The sequence below is a fragment of the Phalacrocorax aristotelis genome, chromosome 1 (assembly GCF_949628215.1).
Source record: "Phalacrocorax aristotelis chromosome 1, bGulAri2.1, whole genome shotgun sequence".
In the NCBI taxonomy this organism is placed as follows: domain Eukaryota; kingdom Metazoa; phylum Chordata; class Aves; order Suliformes; family Phalacrocoracidae; genus Phalacrocorax; species Phalacrocorax aristotelis.
Genome location: NC_134276.1, coordinates 211422217 through 211447661, shown reverse-complemented (window position 1 = coordinate 211447661; position 25445 = coordinate 211422217). Strand labels below are relative to the sequence as shown.

Sequence of the window (25445 nt, the reverse complement as noted above, 5' to 3'; positions counted from 1 at the left end):
CAACGGCTTCGACCTGCAGCCGCTTGTCTAGGCAGTACACCGCTGAGCCCTGGGGGTTGAGAACAGGACCGCACCTGATCTCCTGTCTCGCCTGAGACCTTCCGAGCTGCAAGATAACAGAGCAGAAGGAGCCACAACAGCCTGTCAGTGCAGCCTTTGGTGCTGTTTTGGCACCTTTTTTGGTTAGAAGGGGTGAGTGGAAAGAGCCGTTTTGCACTGGGGTATGCAGTGATGCACCCACTGGCAGAATTTCTGAGTGGCAGAAATAATACAACGCAGCCCTTGAACACAATTTTGCTCTGATTTAATCTGTATTTCAAAAAATAGATTCTGAAATCAAAAGAATGTTTCAGAAAGCAAGGAAAAACATTGTGAAAGGCGAGAGGATCATTTCAGTGCATGTTGCTCCACCCTGCCCCAAGTGCCATCTAAGGAGCATCCAACCGCCTTCCTGACCTGGCAGCACCAAAAGGCACCTTTTCCCAGACCCACCAGACTCAAAGGACGACTCCCTCATTTCACACAGCCTTGGACTGGTTGTGCAAGGCCAACAGGAGGCTGCTTTGCTGGCCCAGTGGCTCCCAACCCTGTCAGCCACACATTTCACTTGTGCCAGCGCTGCTCGGTAAGATACAATGCCACACCAGGTCATGTTTGAGGAACTCTACTAGCGATCATGTTCCAGCCCATCAATCCCATTTTTTTTTTATGTGAGTGGTCGCTGCTTCCCGTTTATCCTGTTCCTTACACCGTTGATTCTGCTGGTACCAATATCCCCATCTTCATCAGCCGTACTAATGACTTCCCATGTAAGCTCATACTGAGGGCTTGCGTGAAACTCTGATTATTTCTTTTGCATAGAAAAGGTAGTTGGAAATATTAAAAAACATACCTTTGCATAAATTCTTGCATAAAATCTTACGTTAGATAGCGTCATTCCAAAGGTATGTCATGTGAGAAGCTTTCAAAAAACAAGAATGAAGACATCAAGAAAATCAAGGTGTTCTTTCAAGACCTTAATTCCTTGATTGTCTACGATAACCACAGCAAATCTCTGTTCTTCTAGGTTAGGTTTTCTTTGACGTACATCAGCTGTTCAACCTCAGTGCAATTATTTTGTATTAGGATAAAATGATTTTGCGATGCAGCATTTGGCTGAGTTACCAACACAGAGGTCAACAAAGCACACAACTCTGCCTGCCTCCGATCAGAGAAGCTCATTCTCAGGCATGTGCTTTCCATCCTGCTCTTCAGAGGTTGTTCTACAGGTTAATTCTTTCCCCTTGCACAAGCCGTGCTCGGAAGTTCCAAATATCCTTCAAAACAAAAATGAGACAAAGGAAAATCCTTAAGCAGAAAGAGTGGCCAGGATTCCACTTTACAGAGATGGAAATAGATACAGCATTCCCAGCTTAGCTACTTACCCACAAAAACATACCAAAACACCTACTGAATATCCTTTCAAATCCTAAATGTTGAAAACTAAAATGCAGCCCTGACTAAGAGAGAGGTGCAACCTCCACCCCTGGGACGCGGGTTGCTTCCAGGTGCGACTCGGACTGCAGGATGCCCGTGGTTCAATTCTGGAAGGCGGCAGGAGGAAGCATGAGCAGCACAGAGAACATGACCCTCACCTGCTTGTGCACACAGTCCCTCCCGTGTGCACCTTTGGGTGATCAAAAAAACTCACCAACTGACCACACCTTTCATACTGCTTCCTGTGAACAAGTAGTATTCCTTGCGCAGCAGAAAACAGCAGGAAATAACAGATACAAATACAAGCCCTTAGCCAGAAATCAGGCGCTGGGCAGGCATTGCTGCAGACTAAAGCAGAGAAGACCACCGCTGTTTGCTTCATGCAGACTTGGTAAGTCTTGGGCAAGCTCCTACCTCAGTTTCCCTGTGTGAGAATTAATTAGTTCTTATCATTGTGAAGGTGAAATATAAGAGCTGGGCGCTCCTCTGGGAGCGAGCTCTGACTCCGGTTAAAAACTAGCTTAAAGCTACACGAAAACAGAGACTCGTCTGAGGCTTGTAGGGGCACAACCTCATTCCCACTCATGAGGAGAGAGCCTCACTACACACCACTTCGGATTTCACTGTGTACCTAAATAACTCCAGGAATCAAAAGTCAAGCAAGCTGTAGCTTTACAGGCAGCATGTAAGATCAGGCTTGCAAAACACAGGTGGGCACCCCACCATATCCAGGTACGCTGTGGGGAAGAAACAAAACAGAACAAAAACCTCAAGGGTGAAGAAGAAAGTCCTCTCCTCCAGAAAGCCCTAGTTATTACAATATCTGTAAAATATGTACATTTTGAAAGAAAAATGCTGCCTGTTACATCTAGACTTTACTGCCTTGATACTGGCTGTGCACATGTTTGGGAACTGCTGCGGATTAAGAAATTCAGATCATTTCCAACCCAGTAATGAGGTTTATTTTTCTTTCAGTGGCTGGATCTCTGAAGAATTTAGATTTGCTTTCTATTTTACACAACGGTTTCAGTTATTCAGCAAGATTCTATTACCTTCTTTTTTTTTTTTTTGAGGCAGATGTATATCACTGCTGACATATCTGCTGTAGCCTCAAGTCTAAACAATTGATGTGGAATTAAGTTTAACAACAACAAAAAAAAAATCAAGTCTACTATTGCATCAGATGTGGCTACTTGCTTTAAAAGGAAATCCACCTGCCATTAGGAGGGGAAACTTTAAGATCTGTGGACAGATGAACTGTGGACAGGCACTGAGTTTACTGCACCTTCTTGTCCTTGCGAATTCAGGGAAGAGATGACCACATCTTCCTATTTACATTGTTCGGTCCAAATATAACTGGAAAGAGCTCTGCTTCAGACACACTCCCCACAACAAACAGTGAACTGGGAGAGGCAGTGAAGGGCAAAGCTTGCACGGACTTCTCCCTACTCCTGCCTTGCCACGTTAGCCCTCCCCAGCGGGGCGAAGTTAGACCCCCTCGAATGGTGTGAGCAGCCTCTGAGCTGAGCCATCACGACAGAAGAGTCTGTGGCTCCTCCTCACTTATGCTACAGCATCAGTCGCATAACACAGTGCTGATCTAATCTCCACCAACTCAGCTGGCAGTGGAAGGGATCCAGGCATGCTCACAAAACCTGTTTTGATAAGCAGAGCTGGAGGAGGAACTTCTAAAGCTCAAGGGATGTGAAGAGGCTGCCCAGAGAGCAAGGTCTCTTCTCCAGCATAGCAAGAAACAGCTTTATGAGCAAACAGGCCCCAAAAAAGACTGCTGGTCACCCTCTGAACATCAGGTCTTTTATTCTGCCAAGCACCTCTGCTTGGCACAGCTTGATCTGCCAAACTGGGCATAGCAAAAAGCGCAAATCTGTCACACGAGGGAGACTTAGGAAAGGGAACTGACCTGGATTGTAACAGAAGTCATACAGCCAAGTCTTACCCTGAGTTCCACGGAAGTCGTGTTGTATTTCTTGTGAACCATTTCTACCAATTCTTTCTCCAGGTGCTCTTGGGTTGTGTTCTTGACGTCAATGTAGTAGCACTCTGAGCTGGCGAAGTGACAGCTTATACTCTGCGTGAAGAAATCGGACATTGCTCACTACCACATCGATTATGAATGACCAGTGGAAAAAAAATCTCGTGCATCCCAGACCGTGGACACCCCACCCCTTCCTTACAGCTCATGTCAGCAAATTCTTTCCTCCATTCTAAGCACTCCCGCTCTCCTGAGAGTGTCCCCTTGGAGAAATACTCTTGCTGGAGAAAGTGTCTTGCTTGCTGACATACTCTTCTTCCTTCCCTCCTCTCCTAAACACTCCCCCAGCATGAACTGTACTACTTGATCTCAGAATATCAGCAACTAGAGTGGGAATAGGGAAAGTCAGGGTTGGAGCAGACCTGTGTGTTCAGTACGGGCTCTTACTTTTTGCACCCAGACAGTCGCATCAACCCACTTATTTTGTAATTGGTTCTTGCTTAAGCAGAGTCTAGAGGAAATAAACAGAAATGCCCCATCAGAAAAAGCTGCTCTGTCATTACATGAGCTATGCTAGCTGCAAGGGTGATCATGCCAGACCTCAAAGGTTTTTCTGCAGGGCACTAAACAGGACTATTGCTCCACTAGCCAGGAAGGAGCCAGCAGAGGAGACTGTCAGTACCTGCTTTCGGGATTGCAGGAGGAAGGATTTCCACACCACTGAACTGCTACTGGGGCTGAAAGAACGGGCCATATAGTAGTCGGTGCAGGCAAAACAAAATAAAAACAGAGCAGCCTGTGTTACGGTGCCGTGAGGGGAAATAGCTGCACTGCTACTAGTGGCTACACTAGAGGCTACAGTTCCCTAACGTGACTGGATGAATCCACTTCTGAGAGAGGATCAGGCCTCCAAAGGAGGGCACTCTTGCCTGTTTCAGTTAAATAATCATGATGCAAAACAAACAGATGATGGGTAATCAAATCTTTACTGGAAAAATGGGTCATGTTATCATATAAATAAATATTATTTATTGGACGATGGAGGATCCTGCTATCCAGAGATGAGATACCACAAAGGCAGGGGGAAGAAAGTTAGAGACACTCCTGATATTTGGGACAGCTGAAAGGGAAGTACAGCCAGCCAGGCTTCAAACATAGATTCAACATCTAATTTGTACTCCAGTTCTGTTTTTCTCAAGCAGCCCCACAGCAGGCTCTTCTCCCAAAAGACAGAGGTGTTCAAAATTTTAAAAAAGAGGTAAAAGTATATTAGGAAGCTAAAAACTCATTTAAAAGTTCACCCACCTATTCATGAGCTTGGCAAGTTTGGGGATATTTTGATTAGTTTTAAAAAATCAAAAATATCAAAAGCTATATCAAGAGGTGTTTTCCTACCTTCCGGAAACCTGATGTCTTGTTTATCCCAGAGCCATGAATGAGCAGGGGATGGAAGAACACCGTGTCTCCTTTCTCCATGACAAGGTGAATCTTGGGAGTCTTCTCATCCTCGTCAAGCAGCCCATGGAAAAGTTTGTTGGCTTGACCCTAGGAAAAAAAAAGTGGAGTTGAAATCACTCAGCTAAAATTAGAGCAAGTGCCGATTCTCAGTGCGAGGGACAGCTACTGATCTGCTTTCCTACAAGCATCATCCCTCCACAGTGAGCTCTGCCCAGCCAAAATCTGGTCCCCTCATGCATGCCCTTCCCAAGGCCCCCGTGCAGCTCTACCTCCCACTTTGGATAGTCGTGAGGCTTCAGGGGCTGCTTGTGCGTCCCTGGCTGCACAACCAGGCAGCCGTTGTCCTGGTCGGCCCTCTCCATGGCGGTCCAGGAGCACACGATGCGGTCCGCAGGCCGGAAGGGGAAATAGTGCAAGTCCTGATGCATGGGGTGGAGAAAAGTCTGTTTATCTGCAACACAGATTCAAAACCTTCAACTTCATCAAACGTGACACAGCCTTTCCCTTCCCGTTAAACTATTGCACTACTTGTAACATGTCCTAAGAAGCTGCTGCGTGGCACTGGAGAGACTTTGTGTACTCACTCAGTGCCTGCTCCAGCCCACCACTGACTTGGAAGCCAAACGGCTGAGCTTATGCCCCATCCCAAGATGGACCAAGGGCACAGTGGTGGCTCTTGGGTCAGCAATGGCACAGGGACATGGTGAATCCCAGGGGGCTGCCCTGCTGTGCAAACCCTCGGAAGACTCTGTTCGCTGGCCTTTACCACCACTGACCTCCTGACAAGTTTTCACCATTCACTTTGGCTGCTCTCCAGTTTCGTGAACTTTAACCAGCACAGTGTTGCACAAACCTTTCCCAGTACAGAGACTTTCAAACAGCTGTGCTGTCTGTAGTCACTTGATCTACCGCTGTGTTGCAAGCAGAATCAACCCTGCCCGTGATGCACCCAATGCATTTGTTTAGCCCTCTTTAAACAAAAAAAAAAAACAACACACAAAACAACATAACAAAAACCAAAACAAAACTCAGTTTATGGACTGCAGCCTCCCCAGTCTACCCAGCACTCTATTAGCCTTTGCCCTAGAGGCGTTTCTCCATGAAGTGTAATCATTCTGAAGATACTTCTTGTTACATGTTTTCCAACTATGGAAACAGAAGTGTATCGCCCACACCAAAACAGCCTTTTATAAATTATTTATATATTTATTTTGCCACTGATCAAAGAGATATAGTTAGGATGTTTCCACTTGCCTCATTTTTCATATTACTTAGACTTTAGGCAGCCTTGAAAACTCTCCTGAGATCTGCACCTCTCCTAAAGTACTCCTCAAAGATATTGAGCAGAGACCTTGCAAATATGGAGCAGCTTCCCATTTCTTGTCTGTTATTGTTTCGTTTTTACTTTAAAAGCGTATGGTCTCCCGTTGAATTTCCAAACCAAAATGACACAGCCTTCTGTGGAGTATTTAAGATGACAAGTGGAGATGACTTGAACAAACTCAGTATTTTAATAACTTGATGTGCTATGGATCTGCTCAGAAGCCACACAACTGAGAATAAGAAATATAGCTCTGGTCTCGACTTCACTAAACTGAAACAGCTTATGCAGAGTCAAAGCTACTACAAAAAACTGTAATATGGTTAGTCTGGTTCTCTTCCTCTCTCCCTGCCCATCTCCCCTGTATGAATGATGATCTCAATTTCCAGCAGCAGGAACCAAAGCCAGGCTTCAAAATCCTTCTTTTCGCACCTATTCAAGTATCTTCGTAACAAAGTGCTGAGTGTGCAACAACTGTCAGTGAGGTCAGGAGACTACAAACTCCAAGCAAAGGATTTCTGTACTTATCGCCTTTTACTGACGTCCACAGAAGCACTAGTTTTCAACACCTTTGAAAGGCTGAGCTTGAAAAGCACATGATGTTTTAAACCCTGGGCCTTTATGCAAGTGCAGCTGCAGAAATAGGGAGCTCGCTTGCCCACTTTGAACACGAGTGGTAAAGCCAAGACAACCACCACCTTTAGCGAACAAACATCCACTGAACATTGAAAGACAAGCAATGTTATCTCATTAAGCCAAGATTAAAAGAAAACAAACTATTACCAAAGCGGCCTCATGAATTTTCAAAGTTATTTGGTTTTGATTTGTCTCATTCTTTTCAAACAGCTTTTCTAAAACACTAAGTTCCATTTTGGCCAGATAGACAGCACAGACACAACATTTTCTCTATTTTCCTCTTATCCAAGTTTTCCTTACCAGAATCTGGAAGTTTATTTATTAGCATAGTGTGCATTGCCATGATGTTTGGCCCTGTGAAGCACTCAACGTATTTGAGGACCTATGGGGAATAAAATATTAGAAAAAAATATTAGAACATGAAAGACAAGAGGAAAGATTGCTGTGGAGGCACTGGGACCTGGATGTTTGGCTGAGGACTAGGGTGAAGGAGGATGGAGGGATGCAGGACAGCAGGCAGGGTCCAGCACGACACACAAACGGGCATGGTGGTAGGAGGCCAAGGCAGAAGATGGTGCAGCACCCTGCTGGGTGGGGCTGAAAACATGGGAAGGGTCGTACTTCCACAAAGCTCTGGCTGTCTGCCACAGCATGAATATTGGCTACAAAGCTGGACCCGCCCAGAGAGAAGATGCTTTGCCTGGATAAAAGACATTCAGAAAATGCTGCTGATCTATCCTACTAGCCTGGCACGATTTGGGCTAGTTGCATTCCTGACTGGCTCCGCACCACAGGAGTAGAGGAGCACTGCTTTAAGTCTTCTGCCCTAGCCACCATCCATCCTGTGTTTGTGCAGAGCACTCTTAAAATTGGCTTGATATTCCTTCCTCACATATGTACTTATGGGAGTGACATAGAGGGGTCTGAGGGACAAAGGATATAGCTTCAGCAGAACAAAAAAAATCTTCTTTGCATAGCCATTAAAACACAGATACATTCATATAGGCTCTTCCACCACCACCACCCCTTTTTGTTTATTTACTTACTTATTTATTTCTTTTACCTCTGGCAGAGTACAGTATCTGAACAACTCTTTGTCTTCCTGAAAGTCCTGCACTTTATTAACTACTCTTTCAGATTGACCATACTGGGATCTCAGGGTCTCGTCTTTCATAATCATAGCTCCTGGTGGATTCACCTCTTTTTTACAGATCCTGACGAACTCCTTCCTACAAAGCAGAGGGACCATCTGTGTTAGGAGAGTCCAGCTTCCTCCAGCTTGCCAGAGCTCCCTCGCAATGCTGCTGCACACAAGACCCCCCCAGCACCTTAGGCAAGTGCCCTGTACCTGAAGCGCTCAATGTCTTCATCAGAAACAAGCTTCTTAATGAGCAGATACCCATTATCTTCATAGAACTGCCTTTGCTCTGTGGTGAGGACATTGTTGTCCAGGGTACAGCTGAGACACAGCGGAGAAACAAATTAGTTGGGCCAGGCAGAACAATGAGAGCAGCATTGGCAAGACCCGGCAGGAGGACAGTGCCATGCTGGGGATTGGCAGCTGCTGGGGAGAATCAGTGAGAACCCCTCCCCACTCGCATGTCCACCTCGGCTCTGCAGGGGTGCAGTGTTTCCCATGCCCCAGCAGCGCCAGCACGGTGTGTCCGTGGCTGTGCAGCATCTCTGCCCACAGCCACCCACTGCTTCTGTGACAGAATTCAAAGCATCCCCCTTGTGCCCTCCCAAAGTGGAGAAGCGAGCAGGAAAGCTCGGATCGGTCTGCAGCAGCTTTACTCTCAACAGAGATACTGAAGCACAGGAGAACAATCTCTGCAATCAGATTTTCCACTCAGTCATTTTCAAGATGCATGGTTAAGCTTTTCTATTAAACTACAGTTAAACAAAGAAGAATATACCCTTGCAAAATCAAAGGCTACACAATGTCTGGCGATCAAGACGCGTGCTAGGGTGAAAAAAGAATTGAGTTCTGCAGGTTATTTTTTTTTCATCTCTACAAAGGAAGATGGAGCTTACCGAAACCTCAGTGGCTGAGGAACAGCACTAACTTGGGCTGAAGTAGGAATGCTTGTCTGGGATGGAAATTAAGGAATACACACTCAAGAACAATAGAGTATAACAACTTCCATACACATGCCTCCTGAATCCTACAATGCAGTTCATCTTAAAGCTAAGGGCTGTGCTGGACTTTCAGTCCATGTTCTTGTTTATTTTGCTTCCAAAAGTATCTTTTCCACCTTTGGAGTAGCACATCTGGCAGAGAAATATAAAATAACAGCACAGTATGGTCTCGTCCATGCATATAGAAAAGTCAGTACAAAATGCCTGAGATTCCAGAATAATCCGCAGGCCTCAACTCATCTCCCAGAACATCAAGACACTCAATAAGATGTTCAGTAGAGATGTTTACTTGCCCTATTTCCCCTCCTATGCTCCAGAGAGCAGCCAAATGTACCCAAACCCTGTGCTGACCCCTGGAGATGCTTCTCCCACCTCTCCCCTCCTAACATTGGTGCACCAAATTCAGAGCCAGAAGTCATATGGGGTGAACCTGGGACTTCCCATTCCCATGTGGTGGTGCAAACCCTCACCTTCTCTCCAGTCCCTCCCAAACTTAATAGGGAGAGCATGAAGAGAGGAGAGCTATGGGTTTGTCCTCCACCTCAACTCATTTCAACAGGTTTAAATAAACACAGCTGTGTTCTCCTATGCAGAGAGAGGCATCCTTATCCACAGAGCAACCAAACCCCACTTGCCTCCCAAGAACTTTGAGCCTGGTATTGAAGCATCACCTAGGGGCAAGGACAAAAACAAGAACGATTTCGTGCATATCTCTGGGTCTGCACATGCATGTTTGGAGACCCTCATGCTTCAGGGTCTTATGTAACCAAAGACTTTCCTCTACTGCTCACCACTACCCTTTAAATGTGCCATAAAAGAATGTGTGCTTCTGGAATAAGACATACGCTTCATCGCAACCAGTGCATCTATGGTCCCTACACCAGGAAGCTTAAATGTTATCTGGTGGGAGAAGAAACATGGCACATGGACAGGGGTGTAGCAAAAATTATGAGCTAGAGGGAGGAAAAGGTGCTGAGAACTGAATGGGAGAGAGTGGGAAGGAAGAGGACATGGGGAGACCAGGTGGAAACCACCACAGCAGGTCTCAGAGCAAGAATTTCCACGACTGAGGGCACTACTGCTCCACACACCACATTTCAGGTCCATTTTCAGTGAAAATGGGACCCCTGGCCATTCAGGCTCCTAAATGTCCAGAGGCAGCTGACGGAGACACAGGCGCTGGTTGAACCCCAGTTGTGGTGCCCTCCTCAGCACACCTCCACCTCCCACAAAGTGGGGACAGCAGACAAGTCCACCAAGCGCTGGACCCCGTTTGAACACCTTCCTCCTGGGCTTTGCAGCACCTCTTCCTCTCACTGGTTTTGCTCTTGCCACCTTGCAATGCTGAAAGGACAAATTTGGGTTGCTTGGACAACAGAAAACACGAAGCAGCCAGGCTGGGAAGGCGCTGCCACCTCCAGCTGCTCATTTTGGTGAGGATGTGGAGTATTTAAACCTTTCCCTTCCCCTCACACACCCCCTTTTTGGGAATAATGTATTCACAGACATGTTGGCCAACTGCGTAGGCAAAAGAATGCTCCTGCACAGACTGAAGAAGGCACAGCGAGGTTCAAGATCCCCAGGAGCTTTTCCAGAGCATCTCCCTGCAGAGTGTCAAGAGATGGTGCAAACTCCTGTGTATCTAAGACAAGCACAATAAACTTGTGTAGTTCTCCTAGAAACCATCTCACAGTCACCTGGTGGGATGGTCCTGGCCTGACAGCCACTGCTCTGCCAGCACCATCAGGGTTTGACCCAAATCACCCAAGTGGAGCAGTTGCTTTCTGAATGTCCCGTTTGCCTGCATTTTGAGGAAGCCTTCACTTCTACAGTTGGTGTGCTCATTTTTTTCCAGTGGCCCAAACCAGGCAGCACCTGAGGTGACTTCACAGCTGTAGGAATTGAGGTCTTCTACAGGCACTCGTGAATGTGGCTTTTACTCAGCTGTCTTCTGTGAGGAGGTAAGTGCTTGTGTTACCACTGCAGCGCTCCCCTCTGGCTCCTACACCAAGCTCCTGAGAAAAATGGGCCACATTTCACCTTCTGATGCTTCCTCTCCTTCCTGAGGCCATGTGGAAGGACTCTGTGAAGGCCAAGTTTTTACACTGTTCTGTAGAAATAACTCGTCTTCCAACAAACCAGGACAACCAACATACACTGATCTCTAATATACAGATCCCTAAAAGCAACTACAGGAGGACAATATGTATGTACAAGATAATATTAAACTTTCTATTATGCTGGTTTAATTTTAAATAAACAGAGAGGATCTCTTCTCCAGGCTGCGAAGGCCGGAGCCTGGGGCGAGCTGGCAGAAGGCAGCTAACCCCTGCTGCAGGGCTCACTATGCAGAGAGCAGTGGGTGCACACATCTGCACCCCAGCAGGGCAGTGCAGAGACCCCGCCAGCTTCAGGTGCTTCTTACATTTTATGTCTCTATCGAGACATTTCTATTTGGACATTTCTCCCTTCATAAAAGCAGAGGCATTTTCCAGAAGGAAAATTGACTGTCCTACCCAATTCACTAAGCCAGAGATTACAACAAAACCTCTGCACTGAGGTAACGTATCTCAAATAAATCAGTTCTTACTAAATTCTGTCATTTATGAACACACCTTTCTTGTTCCTGCCCAATTTAGTCATACTTTTGTCCAAAGCTCTCTGCAGCAGTAGCTGCATTTAAAAACAAAACAGCTTATGCAGTGCCTCTCCTTAGAACCAGGGAGCTTTTCCTAGCATTTATTTCCAATTTTGTGTTCCTACTTGCACCTTTGTCTCATGGCAGTCTGAGTCAACTGCTATCCATCTATCTTCATATTTTTAATATATTTGCTGTGTACATGCTGTTCGATCACACCCTCTTTGCCAATTTATTCTAATTCAGAAGTAACTTGTCAGCATTCAGCTCTCACCAAGAATCAGCAGCATTTACTTTTTTTTTTTTTTTTTTTCAAAAAAAGAAGCAAGATTTATGGCAGCAGCTTTAAAAAATACCGTCAGCAGGAAGTCTTCATTTAACTTTTAGAAACGTGGGACAGACCAACATGAAACTTCTTTCTGCCCCAGTTTCCTTTCTCTGATCCATTGTAAAGCTGACAGCCTCCAACTTTTCCACCTCTTTTCCCACTCACAAACCAAACCTCCATATTTTTCCTGCTGTTAGACTACCAGGCAAGTCTGCACCTCTCCACAAAGTCTGACCACTCGCTGTGCAATTGCCAAGCCTTGCTGAGTTTATCTCCCTCAAACCCATGTATCTCTAAGGAGGAAAATTTGCCACAGGTAACCCCGCTGTTGAGTGCTGGGGAGACGTGCCGGCGGGGCTGCCAAGAGGCCGCTGGCCCATCAGACATGCATCTCGTCACCTGACAGGTTGTGGGGCTGAAGCTCAGGGGGAAAGCACCAGGCAGCAAGAGGCCTTCGGGGCAGGACGGCTGCTGACCCCAAAGCACCAGTCAGGGCTGCCAGGGGAAGCGCTGCCCTGGTGCATCCCCACTCGCCAAGGGGCTGCATGGGGCACGGCCCCCCACACGTTACCACCCCGTAACCAGGGCACAGGGCTGGGATGTTGCCCCCGTGTCCTTCCTGGGCAGGGTGCCCTTGTGGGGCTAACACCACCGAACCCCTCCTCGGTGCCCACGCATGCACAAGCACGCAGGGTGCGGGGAGCGACGTGCAAAGCTCGCTGGGGCGGAGGAAGCAGAGCCCTGACCCCAACGGCGCCAACGTCCGCTCCCCCCACCCTCCCACCCCACATCGGAAAGGATACAGGAGCAGGGGCTGATCCCAGCTGTGGGGAGAGGTGCCGGAGGATGGCGTCCAGCCGAGCCGCTGGCCCCGACCGCTTCCCGAGCTGCTCCATCATGCCCAGGGCAGCCGGAGCACTCGGTCCCCAGCCTCGCCCTGTGAACACAGGCAGGGAGGAGCAGGGCCCCGTGGAGCCCGCAGCCTTTGCCTCGGCCGCACATGCGCCAGCAGCCGTGCATGCTCAGAAAGGCCGCAGAAACCCTGCCGGGAACCGAGGGCTGGCTGGGTTTGCACATGGGAGGGCCTGGTGGCGACTGGAATGTACGTGGGGAAAGCTCAGTGCGCGCTTCCGCACGTCCCCCGCCTTCCCGGATTTTTCTCCTTCTCTGCCAGCACTTACTGAGCTGCAAGGATTTCATCAGCTCTGTGCAGAGCGCCACGCTTGGCGCTCGGGCACAGCCCATGGCTGATGCCAGTTATTTTCTTTATCTCCTGTCTCTAACGAGACTGTCAGAGCTTGCCTCATCCCTCCATGAACCAGTTCGGAGAGATTTTTACCGCCCCACTGTCACCCGGGCAGGAAACACACTCTGCCACAAGTACCTCATTTGCACTGATAGAGATCTGGGTTGTCTGCAGGCTGCATCAAATCCACACCCGAGGCTGGGTGTTGTGCTGGGTGGCCTTTCCATCCAGCCTTCTGGGGAAGCTCCGGTGCGTTTGAGTAAGGGAAGAGGGGAAAGAGCAAAAGGAGCAGAGCAGCACCTGGGGAGGGAGGGAGGGAAAAAAAAGGCCAGAGGGAAAAACCTGGGGTAGGGAGAAGGAGAAGCAGCATAAAAAATTGGACAGCTGCAAACAGAAGTTGCAAAAAATAAGCTGTAGAGGCTTAGTATTCCTCTGAGGCTGGGACACACTTAGAAGCAGCATATTCAATATATACTGTCCTTAGCACGCTCTCATCTGCCTTAATTAACACTGTGAGTGCATCAACTGACACATTTGAGGAGACGAATATTAAGGGACTGAAAACAGCCCTGTAACTAAGACCTGCAGCACAGTCCAGAAGACAATTTTTGCCATCTTTGTACATGTCCCCTGCTGCCGCCGCACTGCAGAGCCTCGCTGCTCCTGCAAAGCGGACTTCGGGCCCCCTGTGCAAGGCTCAGACTGGCTTGTGCCGCCGGTGTGGCAGTCAATTCATCCATCAAGCCCTACGCTGTGACACGGGCGCTGCTGGAAGGTGGGGTGTCTCCTGCTAGAATTTGCTGTCCTTCATCTTTCCCCTTTCCCTGGGCCAGGGGGACTCTGACCAGGATGGAGAAAAGCGCTGCAGGGAGGTGGGGACAGAAGCAAGAGCTCTGAGGAGGATGAAGCTGGGAGGAAGGCAGCGTGCTGCCTGCTCCAGGTCCACCCATGCAGGCTGCTCTCCCACCTACTCTCCCAGGAGACGGAGAAGTTGGACATCTGGATGAGAGAGCAGGAATTGTAGAGAGGAGCTGTGAACTGAGGGCAGCAAACCCAGTAACAAATGCACTGTAATAATATATGCTGGATAGCAGCATCAGGACTGGAAGGAAATTTTGCTAAGAATTTGTATTATTTTGCCAACCCAACTTATGCAAATAGATCTTCACATCTGCCCAGTTTTTTCATAAAGCCCTTCTGGACGAGCAGTCCAGCCACGCCCTGCTCCCAAAGATGCGTCTTCAAGATTAAGTTCCCCAACAGGACGTCCCATCAGGAATAAGTTCCCTCGTTGCTCCAGGCAGCCTCAGGATGACAGGATGTGCACCAAAACTCTGCATCACAGCTACTTTGTGAAGCTTAACTCCAATTTGCAACAGGTTAAGCTGCAATCCAAGGTGATGTGTTAATGGATCAAAACCTCAGCTGTCAATATACTAAGCTTCATGTTAGTGCTACAGAAAAACAGAAGCCAAGGCATGGCTAGGAAGTGCTTCTGAACTTAACCTGTATCCTAAAAGCTGATTCCCTTTACAACTCAGTGGCAAAACTCCCAGTGATTTAAGTAAAGGTGTACCAGAGCAGGTTTTACGTACTCCATTTGTGGCAGCTGCCTGGACTGGGGTGCATTCCTGTTTGTGGTTCTCATGTCAGTGGCTCGATGCAGTTAGTCACTCCCTTCGGGAGCTACAATAAAACATAGGCTGTTCACAAAAATGGGACAAACAAGATAAGGAACCCAAAAAACCCCTCTCATATAACAAAACTATTTTGTGTAGTCAGAGGCAAGCATACAGGCACCAGGAAGGGACAGCTAGCAGCAGCAGTGACAGCACCCAGCACTTCATTGTCAACAAAATCAGACCTTTGACTCTTAACTACAGGAAAATTCTTAGTCATAGGTAAAAGGAAAGTTAATACAAGTCCCTCAAATCAAATTCAAGGGAGGAGGAAGGGAAAGAAAAGAAAAAGCCAACTAGAGTAACAGTTTTATTCCTGAAGTCCTAATTATAACTGCACTGAATGGCCTATTTATAATTCAGCAATATGCTGCAATTGCCTTCACAATCCAGACTGAAACAGGAACCTCAATAAATCTTCATGTTTCAAAATCCAGGCAAGAGTCCCACTGAAAAGATAAAGTGGAACAATACTACACGTGCCAATTCTGACACGGACCTGTTTGCAGTGTAGGTATTTCTTCCATGGTATGTGTTTGACAAAAAACCACCCCACGAATATGTCGTCAGTAATTGTGCTTTACTGATTTACAAAGTTGAGAACTAAGATGCTTTTATACATACACAATACACATTTACATACACGTATATGCATTTTTAAACAAGAGCAGCATCAAAAAACTAATCTCTGTGCACCAAATACAATTATTCCTTTTTACTTACTGCTTCTCTGGTAGTTTTGATAATACCCAGTGATACTGACTTGTGAAGGAATTCCCGTGTCACCGGACCACCCTGTTATATTGCACCCCAAAGCGATTCAGGATACCTCCCCCACCCCGGCACAGAGGATCCTTGCTTTTACACTATAACCCTTACGCTATTACAGTCCACGGTCAAACTTTAATACAGCAAAGACCAACCTCGGGTGCTGCTGGCACCGCTCTGGGCTGCAGCGCTGGGAACCACGCAGTGACATCGATGGCACGACTGCTGGTTGTGGTGGAGCATGACCTCTAGAAACAGCAAAAGTGTGTGAACACACACAAAAAACCCCGTCCTTTGCATCTTACTCGATTTTTATTAAAAAAACCCAAACCAACCCAAAACACTCCAAGTGAATAATTTTCAAATCCGTTGATAAGCTTCACTGAAGTACAGACTTAATGTCATGAATCTAGGAAAAGAAACGAGGGGGGATTTTCTTTTTGAAGGAAAATGATGGTGGCATTCATCTTTTTATTAAAATTAATGGCATTTAAGAGGTGCTGTGTCTTTGCAAAGCATTTTTACAGCTATGTCTGTCAGTTTCCCGAATTTTATAGAACATTTTAATACAGCTGGTTTGCATTTGGCTTTTAGTTTTAATGTTTTCTCTTCATTAAATTACAAAACTAATAAAAACTAAACAATTGAGATTTCTCCAGCAGTACAGGAACGGTCCTAATGCACAGCGTTATAATTTAATAAGCATCTCAATTGACTATTAAAATCCACATTATGATCACAACTGTAATTCCAAAGATGAGGTCTTCTGAAAGCTTAAATTACTGCTGTGGGAAGTGGCAGCTGCTTCAACTCAACCAAATTAGCTTTTTTAACTTAGATGCCAGGGAAAACAGATGTAGATGAGACAATAACAAGATCAACAAAATATACCATCAACACACAGGTTCATTTCTCATCTCCAGAAGATTCTAGAAGGGCTTCTACAGATACATTAGCAGTGAAAGGGAGGCAAAGGAAAATGTGGACTCAATAGAGAATGAAACAGGGGGACCTGGTGAAAAAGGATGTGGAAAAAAGGTCAAGGGACTCACTCGATGTCTTCTGTGCCTTGGGCTTTGCTGGCATGGTCTGTTCTTGGCCTCCAGGTACCAAGCAGTGGAGTCTGGGGCCAAGGAGCCCCACGCACACTGCAGCAGACTGAGTTGGAGGCCACTGAAGCAAACCAGGCATTTTCAAGTCCATGGGACCATGTGGGATGTATCTGTAGGAGCCATCACGACTGCAAAGCTACTCTTCTCCTGTGCCGGGAGAGGTTCCCAATGACTGGAAAAAGGCAAATGTTGTAGCTGCTTTCACGATGGGCAAGAAGAAGCATCTGGGGACCTCAGCCTCCAAAAAGGTTGTGCAGTAAGCCCTCGTGGTTTTGCCATGTCCACGTATACCCAGGGCAAGATGATTGGGAACAGCCAAGTACAGATGTACCAAAGGCAAATTGGGCTGGGCCAACCTTTCTGTGGTGGAACAGCTCTGTGGGCTGTGGCAGGACAACGGGCAATGGGCATCCTGACCTTTGGAAGGCTTTTGCCTTGTTGGGACAGGCAGACTGTAACATGGGTGGAAAACAGGCTGACCTGCCGGGCTCAAAGGGCTGTGACCAGCAGTACAAAGTGCAGTTGGTTACTAGCGGCATCCCTCAACATTTGGCAGCAGAACCGATGCCGGTTTATCTCTGTGTTACTGACCTGGACAAGAATTAATCCTCAGGAAGCTGGCTGGTAATGCCAAGCTGGGGAAGCAGTTCCTACTGCTGGAGGGCAGGGCTGCCACTCGGAGGGACCTCGGCAGGCAGGTTGGCAGGAACCCCTGGAAGTTCAGCAAAGGCAGAGTGCAGTATCTGGCACAGAGTAACCCCGCGCTGTGAGACAAGCTGGGTCCTGCCTGCCTGCAAAGCAGCTTTGCAGGGAAAGACTGGATGGACGAGTTGAATGTGAGCGAGAAGCATGTGCTTGCAGTGAAAAGGGTGCTCTGCATGCTGGGCTGCATTAGCAAGAGTGCAGCTGGAGGATCAAGGGAAGTGGTTCTTCCCCTCTCTGAGGCAGTTTGTGAGATTTCATCTGGACAGTGTGTCTAGTTTTGGGCTCCCCAGCACAGACGTTGACATCCTGGAGAGGGTTCAGTGGACAGCTACCAAAACGAGGGGGCTGAAGCACATGATGCACAAAGAAGGGCTGAGAAAATAGCTCAGCTTGAAGAAGAGAAGGCTCCAGGGGCATCCTACAGCTGTATGAAAGTACCTCATGGGGGGAGATAGAGAAGACAGCCAAACTCATCTTGAAGGTTTATAGCAAAATTTCGAGGCTATAGGCACAAACTGCAGCAAGAAAAAAATCCTTTTAGATATAAGGAGAAAAATCTGCAGAATGGGGACGGCCAAATACCAAAACAGGGTGCAGAGAGATTGTGAAATTTCTGTCCGTGGAGATATTCAAAACCTGCCTGCACACAGGCCTGAGCAACATAATGTGACCTCAAGGTTGTCCCTGCTTTGGACCAAGAGACTGCAAGGCATCTGTTCCAAACCGAATTATTCTCAGAGTTCAGCTATGGTGGTAGGAGCATGCCCCAGCTGACCTACTACAATAATGTGCATCTGAACACAAATCTATTTTTACCTTAGAAATATCAGGACCATTTTTCCATTGTTACTATTTCCCCCTCTCTGAAGGTTGGAGATGTGCAGCAACAGCTTTTTCATGCCTTAAAAAATACAACAGAAAATATGTCAACATTGCAAGCAAAAGCACAAAACAGCACTGGTTGGAATATCAGCGTTAGCTTACATGTGTCTTGTGTGACAGAAGGAAAGACATAGTGTCGTGGTCTGGAGATGGGGCAAGCAACAAGGTCCATACTTAGAATCAGAGTCTGGAGCAGCAAAGCTTGCTGAAGTGTAAACTGCTGCTGCTGGAAGCAGAGCAAGCCAGATTAAAGCTAGTTTAGACACAGGTGGAGGAAATCCTCCATGTGGAGGACACATGGTTGTTGTGCAATTCTAGTTTGTCGAGAGACAGGTTGCCACCAAGTTGAACAGCAGCATCTTCCACAAAAGCAAAGTCCTGTCTCTAGTTTCTGGCCTCTGCTGAGTTTCAAGCTTTGGGCAACCCCTACCCACCTACTGAGGCACCGCAGCCTGGCTCCTCCCTCCAGCATGAGAAGCAGGGGCTCAGGACTACAGCTGTCCCTAAGTTCTGAGCTGTAGGTGCCCTCGCAAGACACAGATGCCTTCAGAAGTACCAGAGACAGCTGGATCCATCATAGCCAGCTCTGAGCACCAAGAGCTTTAAAAAGCCCAAGCTCTTCCTGTGTGGTCGGCTCTTGCAATGCCAGTTGACCTCAGGCATTAGCGAGCTGATATGCAGACATCTCCTTCACAGAGATGCTGCTCCTGTTGAGGTCCTACAGCTCCCTAGAGGGATCCCCTTCTCCTTCATGACCACCCAGCCTGGGGAAAATGCCTATCTAAAGGCTGAGCAAGGGGATGTTTTATTACCTCTCCCCTCTTCAAGCACTGGCCACAGAGGTTGCTGTCACATCTTGTGGTCAGAGGCAGATGTACCCCCAGAAGGTGACTCAGTGGGGGCAGGGGGCGGAATCAATAAAACAAAGTATTGGCCATCGTGCCCATCCATTCCCCCAACAGTCACTCAGCTTTGCTGCTCTCTCGCTGCAGCATTCACACTAATTCTCATATCTCCTAATTAGAAAACGGTAAGTCTTAAATTTCTAGCAGAACATGAAATCAAAATACCTAAAAAACCCCCAAAGGACAAAAAAACCCAGACAAAACTATTCTGAATTTATATACTGCCACAGATAATTTCAAATTGTTGAGTGTTGAGTGTTATTTTTTCCCCTGATGCAGGGGAAAAGCAAAAAGGCTGAAGAAACCAATGTTTCTTCATTGGTTGTAGCGAGATGGCATATACTAGCTTTCAAACACATGCTACTTATCAAATGTACTGCTTAGGCTAGTGAATATTCCAGTTATTAAATTCTTTCCTCTTACTCTCCACTCTTCTCGCAACCTCGATGGAGTTTTACAAGCAGCCTTCTCATACAGACTGAGAGATGGACGTTGGTGCACGCAGAAGTACCTGTGTAAGCAAACAGAAGTACATTACATTTCTATAAATGACTGGACATAGCTAATAAAACCGTTTGCTGTTGCTTTCTCAGAGCTTTCTGATGGCAGCATGTCAATATACCCTCCTACAGCTTACGCTTAATCTACAATCTCTTATTTAGCTGAACAAATCCTAAAACTTCTCATACAAATCACCACGCTCCTTAACTGATGAGGTGATGCTAATAGAGGGCTTCCCAGCTCAGTAATCACCCACTTAGCCGCACATTTCAGCCGGCCAAGCCAGGAAGCACTTTGGGATGTAAATTCCAGCCATCAGGAAATATCAGGAGAGGCTTTGACCATCAGTTCACCCACGAGGGGTTTTGCTTGTAGCCAGCTTCAGCAGCTGCAAAGTGGGATTTTCCTCTGAAAATCCAAACGGTTCATTTTCACTCACCTTGCTCCGCAGGCCCGTCCCCTGGAAGACGAACCTTCTACCATTCAAGGCACGTCTAGGGAAGAAGCGTTGGTTTCACAGTCGGCTGATGAACTAATCAACATAACAACTGAAAAAAAGCCCAGTGTCTACCAACTAGTACATTTTTCTGCCCAGGGTGAGCTTACACACATCCAGCGCCAGTTTAAAAATACAAGAGATCTTTGTAACAAGTACGTTCACGCATAAGTTCTCCAGTTTTGCACCCATTTGATCTAGTTCAGGGTTTGTTTCATCTAATAAAATAACCTGGTAGTGACACTCTTGTCCAACCATAAAGAAAACGAATAGAAGCCAGCTTTAGGGTTTTGTATCAGGATACAGAACAAACTTCACAAAACAGCAGAAAAAAAAAAAATCAGGGTTTTTTTGCATAGACAACTGTTTTCTGATGCTTTATTTTCAGGACTGCTGTGAAAGAACTAATTATTTTTTTGTTTCCAAGGCAAAGTCAAAACCTTAGTTACTGCTTTGAGGTTTTGTGGTGAACACGCAACTCGTAGACTTCTCCAGCAAAAGGAGCGTGAGGTTCTGCAGGGTTTAGGTTACTCACAAGGGGGAAAAAATAGAAAAAAAACCCTCTGGCTTTGCAGAAGGTGCCTGTTGGGAACATGCCGAGTGGAAAAAAGATGAGCCAAGTTTTGCCAGAGTCTTCACTAGGAGCAAGACTGAAAACTTAGACCTTGTACGATGCACAAGACTGGTTCATCTCATTTTCATAGACAGAAGCCCCTGTAATTCATGCCGGTAGCGGTAACAGTTATCCACTATTTTCTTCTTCCTGGGCTGAACATCAAGGAGCGAATTCCACAACCTGGGAAAAGCTTAAGAAGAGCTGGTCCAGCGGAGCGCACTCAGTCCCGTTCAGCAGAACCACCGCACGGTGCACCTTGGCAGAGCAGAGTTAGCAGTGAGCCTGCCGCAACAGGCAGCCTGCCGTGCCACTGGGGGAAAGACGGGCTTCAGCATCCATTCCACTTACAGGCTGCTCGGGAACCCTCGCCAAGCTTACAGGCGGCATGCAGGAGCATCGCAGAGGAAACAATTCAAAACTGTTGCATACTTTGTGCGGATAAGTAAAATAAACTGGATAATATACTTGGAGATAACCTACTTGCCCCCAAGTTTGGCATGCAGGCAGAGATATTCTAGATTACCACTGGACATCACAGCTTGCAGAACTGATCAAAGGAGTAGTAACAACCATCAATGTAATTACACTTGCAATAAAATAAAAAAGGAGGGTTTCTCCTCTTTCCAGTTTGTAGTTCAGCTAGGAATCAAAAAAGTTCATGCACTTATACAAGAGCAATAAAAAAAATTAAATATTTATTTTGCATAACAAGCTTAAGTTCAAGCTGCAATGTTGGCAATGTAGATTTTAAACACAGATCACAAAAGCGTGCACAAAAATGTATTTGAGCAAAGAACAAAATAATACTAAGAATTATACTAAACAGCTGCTGATTTTAAAGAAACAAAAAAGGCTTGTAATCACTATACAAAATATAAAATGTATTAAAGACTACCATCCACAGAACAGAGGTTTATTTTAGTTTGATTATATTTAAAAATTATTTGTGTAGTTCTTTATATAGTGAATTGTAAATGAATATTATACAGTAACCTCCTTTTGGTCTGCAAAACCTTTGTTGCACTATAGCACATCCAATCACGTTGCAAAAAAAGAATTATTTTTCCTTACTATCAATAAAGAAAACAATCATTGATAATACAGTAAATATCGTCAGGTCTACAAATAATGAAATTAAAAATGACTCCTTCGACTCTGAAGCGCTTTCCATGCAAAGTCAGCACTTGCTTGTTTAAACAGAGTGCACTACCAAGCAATGTCCAGGGTCATAGATGCTCTTGGTAAGACTAAACCTTACAAAAAAAAAATTAAAAAAAAAAAAAAAAATTTCAAAGATTGAATGTAATCATGCAACCCTCTTACTACTGGGTATACCCACCGTGTTGCTTATCAATTTATTGCCTTTCTGGAATATCACTCAAGGCATCAAAATTAGACTTATGATAAATATACATATAATGAAAGGACACAAACTGCTATTCGACACTACTACTGGTAATGTCTGTGCTACGTGAAAGCACCTTTAAAAAGAGCCTATGCGGCAAGAGATAAGTGTCTAAAGATTCAAAATGAATCAACAGTATTGGATAACAATATAATTCTCAACTCAGAAGCTGCCTCAAGATTAGGTGCATCTTCAGTTAATGTAACAGGAAAAAAAGGCAATGGATTTTATTTTATTAATTGTATCCACTCATAAACTGACCTAAGGCCACCAGATGTGCAGACACGACAAGTTTTCTTTTCTTTTTACAGTTCTTTAAATTGTATGATGATAAAGGAATAGATCTATTTAAAAACAAACAGCTATTTCATCTATATTAAGAGGTGGCACCGGGCGTCGGGTTCACGTTCTGAGTGGCCACCTGTGGTGCGACTTCAATGATTCGTGGTTTGTCTATAATTCTGGCCGTGCGGTTGCCCTTCTCTACAATGCCGATAATCCACGCTTGGTGACCTTCGCCGTATTTTGGAGACTTGATCTCGGCACAGAAACGCGCTGCCTGTTCTCGCGGTAAACAGATGAGGAGGCCTCCTACAAAGAAAAAAAGCAGAGCATCAACATGTCTGACTGCAAAGCATTTCAGCCTTCGTCTGCCAAATCCCTATTTAGACAAGCACTCGGTGACTTCAGCGCATTCTGTCGGACTCCGGGGACTCCAAGAGAAGACACGGTGGAAGTCTGAGGTTTTGCTTTACAGAAAGAAGTCCGTGCCCGAATTCGGTGTTTAGTGGGTATGTAAATGAAGTCAAATACACACAAAAGATGTTGGCAAAAGGACATCGTGCCAGTGCCAACAAATGACGTACCAAAACACCACCAGCTTTGTAAACTCCCAACAGGACTGCAACGTGCCTCTACACGGAAATGTGGATAAAGGTCATATTCAGATACCTATAACCAGATATTGGTAGCAGCTGATTCTGCAAGTAATCCCATTGTCTGCAATGAAATAATGCCTCTGAGTAGGGGCTATATTACCAGAGAATGCAAGAGGCAGAAAATCAAACACAGGCTTGATCCAGTGCTCCCTGCAACAGTCCTTTTGACCTCTTTGTTAGGGAATCTTCTAACCTTTTTTGGCCTTTCCTATAACATTTTTCTCAGCAACAAATGAAAAATATTTATCAATGAATGCTTTTCAGAAGCAGCACAAAAACTAGTTAGCAAGCTTGCCATTCAGTTATTAAACCTAAGAACACTTCCACTGTAAGAATCCCAAAGCACTGAAAAAGGTGTCTTGGCAAGTGAATTACTAGAATGAGTTTCATTGTCAGCTCTGGCACAAATTTCCAGGGGGCTCTGGCCAAATCATTACATGTTTTGGTGTTACCCTTTATTGCTAGAGTATTCAGCTTTTCTATATCCCTACTTTTTTTACATTTATGCTGTGTTGCAAACATGTGAGACACTGCAACACAGAGCAGCAAACTCTTCTGCAGATGCCTAATTAAACTTCAACGCATTGTACACTAAACGCAATTTGCACAGCTCCCATCTGTACACTGTGCTATTCTGACACACGGCAGCCTCTTGCAAACAGGAATGTGGGCACATGCTGAGGCTTGCTTACTCTGAAAGAGTTATTTGACCCAAAGTCTTCTCGTCCGGGCGAAGGGCATCAGCCAGCAGCACAAGTTGCACCACCAGCTCTGAGCCAACCCTGGGGGCGAAGGGCCACCTGCTGAGCCAGCCACCCTGGGCTGGTGCCACAGAACCACAGAATGGTGGGGGTTGGAAGGGACTTCTGGAGATCATCTCGTCCAACCCCTCCTCCAGCCACCTCCTCCTCCGCAGACCCTGGACAGCTTCTTAGCACCATGGGCACCTTTACGTTTGCTTTTCCAAGCAAACAGTCCTCTTGGCAGTGACTGAAACCACTTTTCATTTAAGGCTGTGAGGAAGAAGCAGCTTCTGTATATGAGGAATTATTTATATAAGGATGCACGGAAGCGTGAGAGCTATTTTTTAGGTTCTATATGAAGCGTGCTGTCCAGAAACACCTCTCAGATATTTCAGAACGTAACATCCAGGTACTTCCTTCAAAAACAACAAAAACCCCAGAAACTTGAAAGACAGTGTTTAAGCTACTCCAGATGTAACAGACAAATCAGTTGCAAAGGAATTATGTGCCATTCCCATGGAAGGCTCTAAATGAAATTGAAGAGAAACATCATGGTGCGAGTCAGGGAAGAAGTTTACAAGTGGTAGTGCAGAGAAGGTGCTAACTAGACAGAAGAGAGGATTAGAAGCATGGTGAAAAGGGAAATAAGAAAAAGCACATGAATAAGCTTCACTCAGTTATGCCTTCGCCACACACTCTCTTTCTGCAATTTTGTATCACTTGTACGCATACCCTGCTAACATTCTTTGGCAAGACCAGAAAAATGTACAAAAACCCAGTTTCCAATCAAAAATCACTTCCCACCTGCTGGCTGCATCCCACAGTTTGATCAATAACCCTCAATAGAGGCTACAGGCTACTCTTGGTTAGTAGTAGGATTCTGGTCCGCAGGGATCATGATTATTTCTCTGGTAGATTAACCAGTCTCTTTAACCCTTTGGGTAAATCCTTAAGGTTTTCCACTGTGTACTGTATTCTAGTCCAGGCTGCTCTATGTTACTGTTTTTTGTCCCAGTGACAACTACAAGAAGTCTTCACCTGTGCAAGCCCACAGCCACCAGGAGTTTAAGTTGTTGCAGTATGCCTGTGGAAAACGAAGCAGCAGCACTACTCCGCACCGAAGCAAGCAGCATTTCACGGTGTAGCAAGTTTTTGAGGTCTGTATCAGCCGCTGCCAAAGACAAAGCAAACCAACTGCAGACTGAATGAACAAACAGCTACGGTGGTTTGAGAGCTTGCTGCATGCTTCTTTCAGGGGTTGAAAGGATGTAGGTAACTTGGTGTCTGTCCTGGCTTATCTTTTTAACAATGTAAGGGTTTTCTTTTAGTAAGAGGTTTTGAACATTGCTGGTTTTAACAGCTCTATTGCAAGCAGGGAAGCAGACACAGAAAACTTCAAAAGCAGACTAGACAAAGCTTTGCAATTAAGAGCAGTGACACAAAGAGCTCATGAATTGAAA

The 25445-nt window shown here is 45.9% G+C and overlaps 2 protein-coding genes across 4 annotated transcripts in view; both read right to left on the bottom strand.

Annotated features, from left to right (window-relative positions):
• Positions 1-282: 282 nt before the first annotated feature.
• Positions 283-13135, bottom strand: PHYH (phytanoyl-CoA 2-hydroxylase). Its single transcript, XM_075081581.1, has 9 exons — positions 12793-13135; positions 8919-8974; positions 8233-8343; positions 7948-8113; positions 7185-7266; positions 5197-5378; positions 4865-5014; positions 3434-3565; positions 283-1316 (listed from the first exon to the last, which is right to left on the bottom strand). Exons 1-9 carry the CDS (start codon positions 12886-12888, stop codon positions 1263-1265), a joined length of 1029 nt encoding a protein of 342 aa, XP_074937682.1. The 5' UTR covers positions 12889-13135; the 3' UTR covers positions 283-1262.
• Positions 13136-21578: 8443 nt separating this feature from the next.
• Positions 21579-25445, bottom strand: part of SEPHS1 (selenophosphate synthetase 1) — a 25778-nt gene continuing 21911 nt past the window's right edge. For all 3 annotated transcript variants that reach the window (XM_075081563.1, XM_075081564.1, XM_075081565.1), the window contains exon 9: positions 21579-22895. In XM_075081563.1, coding sequence (XP_074937664.1) covers positions 22681-22895 — 215 coding nt within the window. In that variant the 3' untranslated portion in view covers positions 21579-22680. The remainder of the gene's footprint in view (positions 22896-25445) is intronic.